This window comes from Rhagoletis zephyria, unplaced genomic scaffold (genome assembly GCF_001687245.7).
Source record: "Rhagoletis zephyria isolate East Lansing unplaced genomic scaffold, Rhagoletis_zephyria_1.1 Rzeph_scaffold_01397, whole genome shotgun sequence".
Lineage (NCBI taxonomy): Eukaryota > Metazoa > Arthropoda > Insecta > Diptera > Tephritidae > Rhagoletis > Rhagoletis zephyria.
Genome location: NW_016158481.1, coordinates 10,869 through 20,332, shown reverse-complemented (window position 1 = coordinate 20,332; position 9,464 = coordinate 10,869). Strand labels below are relative to the sequence as shown.

Genomic DNA, 9,464 nt, shown 5'->3' with positions numbered 1-9,464 from the left:
CGGTCGTAGCTTTGGGAAGTGAGTTTTTGTTTGCAGAAAATTGTCTGCTGTGGTATTCATCTAAACCGATAACTTTATCAAGCAGATAATCTTATAAGTTTATGCACTCTGTTACATGAACGACCCACACTCTCTTTTCGTTTACACATGCGACAATAGTCATGTTTTCTTTGGTTATAAAGCGCAGTGTCACTAACTTTATACTACTAGCACGGTGATAAAGAAATTATAGAAACTACCTCACTAAATTGGAAAAAATTATATTTACGAGATATCTATTTAAATAAATGTACATATAACATAAAGGCGTAGGGCATCTGGATCCAGTTATATTGCCTAGAAACCATAACATAACTCGCCTGATTATTCTGGACTACCACATCAAGTATCTCCACGGCAGCGCAGAGACAATGGTAAATGAATTACGGCAACATTTCTACATACCTCGACTACGAGCAGTGGTCAACAAGGTACGTCGTGAATGTCAAGTATGTCAACTTCGCAATGCAAAACCACGTCCACCGAAAATGAGCAGCCTACCCCCGGCACGAGTAACAGCATTCGTACGTCCGTTCACATACGTGGGGTAGATTACTTCGGTCCTCTACTAGTGGCGGTACGTAGGAGTACTGAGAAGAGGTATGGCGTGCTCTTCACCTGCCTCACGACGAGAGCCGTGCACCTAGAAATAGCTTATTCGCTGTCTATGGATTCGTGCATTCTCACTGTTCGAAGTTTTATGGCCCGACGAGGGGTACCGTTCGAGTTCTGGAGCGACAACGCCACTAATTTTAAAGCAACTCAGCGAGAAATCACCGCTGCCTTCAGAGAAATAGACAAGGAAAAGCTGCAGAGTACTTTTACGAATTCGTCTATGCAGTGGAAGTTCATACCACCTGCCTCACCGCATATGGGCGGTGCCTGGGAGCGCCTCGTGCGCTCAGTGAAGGACAACCTATCGAGGGTATTGCTATCATCACGTCCCTCCGACGAATTACTCCGCGGCGCATTTATGGAGGTTGAATCGATCATAAACTCACGACCGTTGACTTACATACCGCTCGACCACTGCGGAGACGAAGCACTCACTCCAAATCATTTCCTCTTGGGCAGTTCCAACGGGATGAAACCGCTAAGCGAGCATACCGGAAGGCCAGAACCAATGAGAAAGGGCTGGATATATGCACAACAATTAGCCGACTCGTTTTGGAAGCGCTGGTTGCGCGAGTATCTGCCGGTGATAACGCGCCGCACTAAGTGGTTCGAGGCCGTAAAACCGATTGAGCAAGGAGACATCGTGTACATAGTGGAACCCAATGGACCCAGAAACTCTTGGCCGAAGGGTCGAGTAATTTCAGTAAGGGTAGGCTCTGATAAACAAGTTAGAAGCGCCGTGGTAAAGACTAGCACCGGCATATATGAGAGACCAGCCACGCGACTTGCCGTTATTTCTATTGTTGCTCCGCAGGAACGGGTAAATCCGGAGGATATACCGGGGGGGAGTGTTGACAAAAATACGGCAACACCGCAGTTGCTTGATTGAAAATTGTTTGGGGACGTTTCCCGTTTTTGACATTTTGTTTTTGATTTTCACCGCCAAATGAGATTGACCTTTTCAACTTGCTTTAAATCGAAATTTGTAAATTAAATCAGGATAGATCCTTCTAAATACTAAAGTAAGTACATAGTGTATATATGTATTTGAAGCTAAACTCAAGGAATAAAATGAATCCGCAGATATTTCAAACGTTACACAACAATACATGCGTTTTGAGACTTTGGGCGTGGGATCTAACCTCTGAATTTAACAATAGTTTTATGGCCATTTTAGAAAATCTAAACCAAATATTTGTAAAGTACAATAGCGATAAATGAAATACTAACCCGCATTATTTGAGCAATCTCTTAAAACTTTCGAAACACGTACAAATTGATGAACACGTAAAAAAACGATTTTTTGTTGGAAGAACTTTTTTTAAAATAAGATATCTGAAAAAACCTGAAAATCGAGAAAAATGCAACAAAAAAATGAAGAAAATCATTACATAAAAAGTTTAAAATAATTGTCTTATTTCCCGAACGACACTGCTCTTTACGCATATGCACATGATACAAAAATTAAATATTTTATCATCCACGTGCACATGTGTCCATATATTTATTTGAATATAGCGTAAAGGAACTCTGAAAAAGCAATTCATTGATTGTATCCAGACGATTCAGTTCCTGCCACCGGCGAGTATTGGATTGAAGCATTAGTTGTTTATCTGTAATCAAGGGACTCCGGCGGTATTTATGGTCATTTACAATTTCAACAAACATACAAACCTGTTAGCATTAAATGCTATTTTAGGACCTTTAATTTCACACATACATATGTACGAATTTTTATGAGCATAAACAAGATTGAATGTCTAAAAAATTATTAATATTTTTTTGATTTGAACGGAAAAACAAAAGCAAAACAATCAGACAAAATGAGAGTGTGAGACTAAATGGTTTGCAAACGTCAAAAATGTTCAAACTGCCTCTCAATGGTTTTGCCTTGTATATTTTTATCATGCATGGATCCAGGTAAACTTTAAAAACGAATGAAAATAGGTTCATTCCTTATCTTTTTGGACTAAAATCTGAAAAGTGTCAAAATGTCAGAGCGTAAGCAAAATGCGCTCACTAAAAGAGAATAACAGGAAAAGTAAAGGAACGCAAAAAACCAAATTTTTAGTCCAAAGAATGGCAACAACGTCAAATAAGAATGTAAATGTATGTACAAAACACCTTCACACAAGCACAAGCACAATAAACACTTTCTATATCAATTATTTTTTGCCTCCTTCCAATTTCAATTCACTTTTTTTACTTTTTAGATTATTCTCACTTTTTGCGTATTCTTTAATCTCCGTTAATTTAAATTCAGTCGAGTTTGACACTTTTCAGGATTTTGCCAGAAAAAATTCTTCTGACTAAATCTCATGAACGAAAGACACAAGATCACGCCTTAAGGAAAGAAAGAAAAAAGTAATTTTCTAGCTGTTGAAATCTCGACGCCATCTTTGTTGTAAGAAGTAAACAACGAAGAGAACAAAAAAAAAACGCGTAATTGTTGAACGCATGAATAATCATTTTTATTATGCAAATTCTCCTATAAATCATGTCGTTGTGTTAAATTATTCTTTACCTTATGTGTGCACACGTTGTCACAAGCGAAAATTAAGAAAATTGCAGTAAAAAGCCACCACCAAATTGTAAACAACGAACAAATGTAAACAAACGGCTTATGTCAAAATCGCCCTACTTTTTTCATAAGTGCGATTATAACGGGCCACTCTTCTGCTGTCGTGATCTTGTCTTTTTGGTTCATGAGTAAATCTGACTACTTCGGACTAATGAGAGTCACTCTCACCGAGTGTTGCTCTCTCATTTTTGCTGTCATTTCCGAGTTAAGGAACGCTTTTTGGACTAAATCTGACTACTTCGGACTTCTTCTGACTATTTCTATTATATGTATAGTAAAAGTTCTTATTTTAATCGATAATTTTGGTAAGTTCTTGCCTTATTTTCGTTCCGTGTACATTTTCCTATTGGCGTAGCTGTCCAATTTATAGTCAGGGCTGCCAGCTTCGCTCAAACCGCGCCAGTTTTCATGAACGAAAGAGACGAGATCACGCCTTCCCGAAAGAAAAAAGTCATTTTCTAGCTGTTGAAACCTCGTTGCCATCATTGTTGTAAGAAGGTAAACAACGAAGAGAACAAAAGAAACCGCGTAATTGTTGAACGCATGAATAATCATTTTTATTATGCAAATTCTTCTATAAATCATGTCGTGTTAAATTATTCTTTAGCTTATGTGTGCACACAAGCGAAAATTAAGAAAATTGCAGTAAAAAGCCACCACCAAATTGTAAACAACGAACAAATGTAAATAAACGGCTAATGTCAAAGTCGCCCAACTTTTTTCCTAAATGCGATTATAACGGGCTACTAAGAATAAGATGTGATCTTGTATTTTTGGTTCATGGCCAGTTTTGGCCCTATTTTACTTCATATGGCACTTAATTTTTCAATTTGGCAATACATTTTTGTGAAATGTTCTGCGAGTACTTCTTTTTCTCAACTAAAATTTTATAATTTCTATATTGCTCGCAACTGGTTTATCTTACTTTGGCATTGGAATTTTGTTTTAGGAATGTGATTTTAATTTGAATGCTGAATGGGAAGAATAAAAAGAATGACACCTTTTTGAACTTCTATATTTCTATTTGGCACATTTTGGTACTTTCTCATCATCAATAAGGCACTTCATAGCTAAGAAAGTTGGCAGCCCTGTTTGGAGTATCTGGCTGGTGCAATTTCTTGCCACACGTTGTAAGTTGGTGACTAAAATAGATAAATCGTACGTTCTAATAAACCTAAATTAAAATTCATTTAGAAAAAATATTTTCCGTAGCTGCATTCCATTAAACATGGCAAAACGAGCTCAACCTGATTGGAGTCCACCGGCCGCAAAGGAGCGTCCGAAATTGCGACTGTTCAACAGCTTTACAAGGCAAAAGGAGGTGTTTGTCCCACTGGATGGCAATAATGTAACTTGGTATAGTTGCGGCCCAACCGTATATGATGTATCACACATGGGACATGCAAGGTAAACTATGTACATATAACGTTAGTGCCACGTTCACCACTTGCTTTCGTCACGCCGTGTATGTACGTATATGTACATAAAACATTGCACCTTATCTATATTGTAATGCACTACCTTCTTTATTTAATTTAGGTCGTACATTTCTTTCGATATTCTGCGGCGTATCCTCTCTAACTATTTCGGTTATAATATTTTTTATGTTATGAATATTACTGATATTGATGACAAGATCATTAAACGTGCACGACAAAATTATCTCTATGAACGTTATGTGAGCACAGCCTCTTCGATACCACTGGATAAATTGTTAGTGGACCAAACGGAGGTTTTGAAGCAATTCAACGCTATCTGCCGTGGAACGACTGATCATGACAAGAAAATTATGTATGAACGAATGCTTATAAGAATGAATGAAGCAACGGAAACGCTTATTATGGCTGTGGCCAGCAATGATCCAGAAAAAATTGATGAAGCGCGCTCACTGTATTTGAAGGAGTCAAAAGAGCCCATAGCCGAGTGGCTGGATCGCAAAGAAGGCTCGAAAATTACTGAAAATTCAATATTTGAAACACTGCCACGTTATTTTGAGGGCGAATACCACAGAGATATGCAGGCGCTCAACGTAAGGTATTCTTGTTACTGTACGAAAAACTTTTCTAATATAAGCACTTTAACAGATATTACCGCCAGATGTACTTACACGTGTATCAGAATACGTGCCGCAGATTATCAAATTCATTGAACAAATCTTTGATAATAAACTTGCATACGAAGCAAATGGCTCCGTATACTTTGATGTGAATGCTTTTGACAAGCAAGAGAAGCATCATTATGCAAAACTTGTACCAGAGGCATATGGCGATACCAAGTCACTGCAGGAAGGCGAGGGTGACTTATCTATTGCGGCAGATAGGCTCTCTGAAAAGCGCTCACCAAACGATTTTGCACTGTGGAAAACTAGCAAAGCTGGAGAACCATCATGGGAAAGTCCTTGGGGTAGAGGACGTCCAGGCTGGCATATCGAGTGTTCAGCTATGGCTTCTGATATATTTGGACCAATGTTTGATATTCACACTGGTGGTGTGGATCTAAAATTCCCCCATCATGACAACGAATTGGCGCAATCGGAAGCAGCATTTAATCAATCGGAATGGGTTAAATATTTCCTGCACACGGGTCACTTGACCATTGCTGGGTGCAAAATGTCAAAATCATTAAAAAATTTCATTACGATACAAGAGGCATTGAAGAAAAACACCCCTTGTCAATTACGGCTTGCATTTCTTCTACACTCCTGGAAAGATACTCTTGATTACTCCAGCAACACGATGGATATGGCCTGTCAATATGAGCGATTTATGAATGTTTGTAGTGCGTTTTTTACCCTTCGAATTTTTTAAAATTAAATATTACTTTTCGTTCTAGGAATTCTTTTTAAATATAAAAGATTTAACTCGACATATACAAACTGGTCCAGCAGGTTCAGAGTTTAGCGCATGGACAAGTGCCGAGGCTGCCTTGCAAGAAAAACATAAGCTAACGCGTGATGCAGTACATGAGGCCTTATGTGGTAAGATACGGGCTCTGTATATAAACCTAGTTTGTAGTCGTATATCGGTCTACCTTACATACATTTTTTCGCAGACAACATTGACACTCGCAGCGCGCTAGATGCTCTGCGAGAGTTAGTTTCCTTTACCAATGTGTATATGAGAGACAATAAAGATCGCTTGAATTGTATTTTACTTCGTCGCATTGCCGAGTATATAACGGATATTTTGCACATATTCGGCGCTATTCAAGGGCCCCGTGGTGGCATAGGTTTTCCCGTTGGTGCAGGCGATAGTAATGTGGACATCGAAACCACATTGTTACCATATGTAGATGCGGTAGCCGAATTCCGAAATAATGTCCGCGAGGAAGCGAAAACCATAAAAGCGAATGCTATTTTAGAAATGTGCGACAAGTTGCGGGATGACGTTCTACCTAATTTGGGCGTGCGTCTTGAGGATAAAGAAAATGGAAAATATGCTGTCAAGTTGGTGGATCGAGAAGTATTGCTGAAGGAACGTGAAGCGAAAAAAGCTGCTGAGGCAGAGCGCCTAGCTGAGAAGCAACGCAAACAGGAAGCTGCTGCGAAGCAGACGGCTGCCAAAGAAGCGCAAAAAAGAATTAGTCCCAAGGAGATGTTCTTTAATGAAAAAGACAAATACTCACAATTTGATGAAAATGTAAGTGCATAAAATTTAAAAAGTGACTTGCTGATTGAACTTTTAAGCTACTAAAGTTCACTCTACATTTTACAGGGGTTACCTACGCACGATGTCGATGGCAAAGAGATAAGTAAAGGCCTGCTTAAGAAGCTAACTAAGCTGCAGCAGCAACAAGAAGCGCGGTATAAAGAGTACCTGTCGTCAACAACTAACGGCAATTAAATTAATTTTTTTCTTATAGTAATGCAATAAAATTTTGATATTTAATAAATAAAAACAAAAAAGGTTGGCAATAGAACGAGTTCTTCGGTTTATTTAATTTGTAATTTCCATAGACATAACTTTCGATCTGTAGCCACACCAATGTAGGGTAAGCGATGGTGCCAGGACAAGCCACCGTACAGCTTGAGCGCGGCATCAACTTGTGGTATTCTTGATTTAGCAGTGAAAACTTTAACTGCAATATCCGGTCGACCAACACTGGCTATTACTGTCTCTGCATTGGGTGCTATGCGCACTATTTGCCCACCGTCTTCATGTACTTGCTTTATATCGATGGGTGTGGGGCGTCGTAGATCCCAAGTAATTATATCGCCCGCTACAAGTGCGGTAATGCACATGCGGTTCAGCGGACACCAATCGACTGATCTGAGCGGAAACTTTTGCGCTTCAACCGATATAATCGCCGTCTGTGTCTGCACATTGTACAAATGTATGACACCCCTTTTCTCGGCCACAAGTACTTTGCGCGGTTCCTCTGGGTGGCACTTTACAGACATGCCAGCTGATTGCAAATGAAATGTTACGGTATTTTCAAAATTATCTTTGGCATCCCAGATACGACAAGTATTATCGTCGCCGACAGATGTCAGAAACTCGCCATTGCAGTCCCATACAACTTCGTTGATATAGTTTGTATGGCCTGAAAAGAAGCTATGCTGTTAATTGTACATTGCTGGTGTTTATATCGTGCAAACCATTGAGTACTTGAACAGTGTCAGAGTTCTGCAAGTCTGTACGGAATATACGCAAGCGGAAATCGGAACCAGCTGCGCAAAACATAACCGATTTTGGCACCCCCGCCAGCGAAGTTTCTGGGGAAAAGCAAAGTGACACACAGCGACTCTCGTGGTATAAGTCTTTTAAATGCTTCCAATCAAAACAACCAGCTTCTTCCTATAAAAATATATATTGTGTAGTGATGCTATAGGACCATTCTGCATATGCAGCATCTGTAACTTTTACCGGCAAACTTATGATACCAAGAATAATCTTTTTATTGCTTCCAAGTGCTATCAAATTACAGGCGAAATCACTGCCACAGAATTCAAAGCATTCCAATTGCTCTGGAAAGCTCAGCGTGTGGGTGACTGGCGTAAAACTCCGCATTTTTTACTATAAACAAAAAATAAAGCACCTGCACACACAATAATGACCTTGTTACATTTGCAATGGTTAAAATTAATCAAAATCGATAATTTTCATTTTAGTCGACAGAAATGATTGTACACCATAAAAATGGATACGTTTATTTTCTACGGGATTGCGTTTATCCGTTCGTGCACTGATGAAGTTAAAAAATTAGCAGTTAACCGTGAGGTCTTAATTTTGATTAAAGTCTTCGTTTTTCTTATCTTTAGCAAAAGTTGATACATCAAAAAATAGAGAATTATAGAATAAAACTAATTTAAAAGGCATTATATGCCTTTTTATTCAAGTCCATACTCAACTGTGTGAGTACGTAAAGCATTCGCATGTAAACGATAAGTTTGGACAGATACGTGTGAGCGTCCATAAGAATACAAATGGAATTCTTTGCCTTTGCGAACGTTCACGGTCGCTTTGAACTGTATAGCAAGCTTTACACTAGGAATCATGAACGAAAGACACAAGATCACGCCTTAAGGAAAGAAAGAAAAAAGTTATTTTCTAGCTGTTGAAATCTCGACGCCATCTTTGTTGTAAGAAGTAAACAACGAAGAGAACAAAAAAAAACGCGTAATTGTTGAACGCATGAATAATCATTTGTATTATGCAAATTCTCCTATAAATCATGTCGTTGTGTTAAATTATTCTTTACCTTATGTGTGCACACGTTGTCACAAGCGAAAATTAAGAAAATTGCAGTAAAAAGCCACCACCAAATTGTAAACAACGAACAAATGTAAACAAACGGCTTATGTCAAAATCGCCCTACTTTTTTCATAAGTGCGATTATAACGGGCCACTCTTCTGCTGTCGTGATCTTGTCTTTTTGGTTCAAGCTAGGAATGCTCGATATCGTATCGATTTTTCTGAATATCGATATTTCATGGTGCGATAAATGATTTTTTGAATCGATATCTCCAGGTCGATACTTCGAAGACATCGATACTACAGACGTTATTGCGTCAAGCTGAAATTAGTCAAGAACGTAAACCTACCGGTACGTAAACCCGAGTCAGCTGACACGATCTGTCTTACCAAAGCGCCATGTAAATGAAAACTCAACACCGCAGAATTTTTCTGTAGTTGTAGCCCGTAGCGCAGAAATCTGCGGAATTTAGATTTTTCCGTGTCAGCTGATTTCTCCTTCTTTAGATGGTTGCCACTTCGTCAGTTTTGCAGAT

General features: G+C 38.9%; 3 protein-coding genes across 4 annotated transcripts in view; 1 reads left to right on the top strand and 2 right to left on the bottom strand.

The window, feature by feature from the left end:
* The window catches only part of LOC108363856 (uncharacterized), a 55,288-nt gene that overhangs the window by 37,858 nt on the left and 7,966 nt on the right, over positions 1 to 9,464 (bottom strand). The window lies entirely within an intron of this gene.
* CysRS (cysteine--tRNA ligase, cytoplasmic) lies at positions 4,087 to 7,145 on the top strand. Of its 2 annotated transcripts, none has more exons than XM_017617361.1 (7): positions 4,087 to 4,386; positions 4,448 to 4,642; positions 4,775 to 5,264; positions 5,320 to 6,006; positions 6,068 to 6,212; positions 6,287 to 6,873; positions 6,949 to 7,145. In XM_017617361.1, exons 2-7 carry the CDS (start codon positions 4,464 to 4,466, stop codon positions 7,075 to 7,077), a joined length of 2,217 nt encoding a protein of 738 aa, XP_017472850.1. In that variant the 5' UTR covers positions 4,087 to 4,386; positions 4,448 to 4,463; the 3' UTR covers positions 7,078 to 7,145. The 2 variants fall into 2 exon arrangements, with proteins under 2 accessions (XP_017472850.1, XP_017472851.1); XM_017617362.1 differs by having other exon boundaries at positions 4,278 to 4,365; positions 4,430 to 4,642.
* Nup37 (nuclear pore complex protein Nup37) lies at positions 7,145 to 8,328 on the bottom strand. The gene is made up of 3 exons (XM_017617363.1): positions 8,101 to 8,328; positions 7,833 to 8,031; positions 7,145 to 7,777 (listed from the first exon to the last, which is right to left on the bottom strand). The coding sequence occupies exons 1-3, from the start codon at positions 8,242 to 8,244 to the stop codon at positions 7,167 to 7,169; spliced, it is 954 nt and encodes a 317-aa protein (XP_017472852.1). The 5' UTR covers positions 8,245 to 8,328; the 3' UTR covers positions 7,145 to 7,166.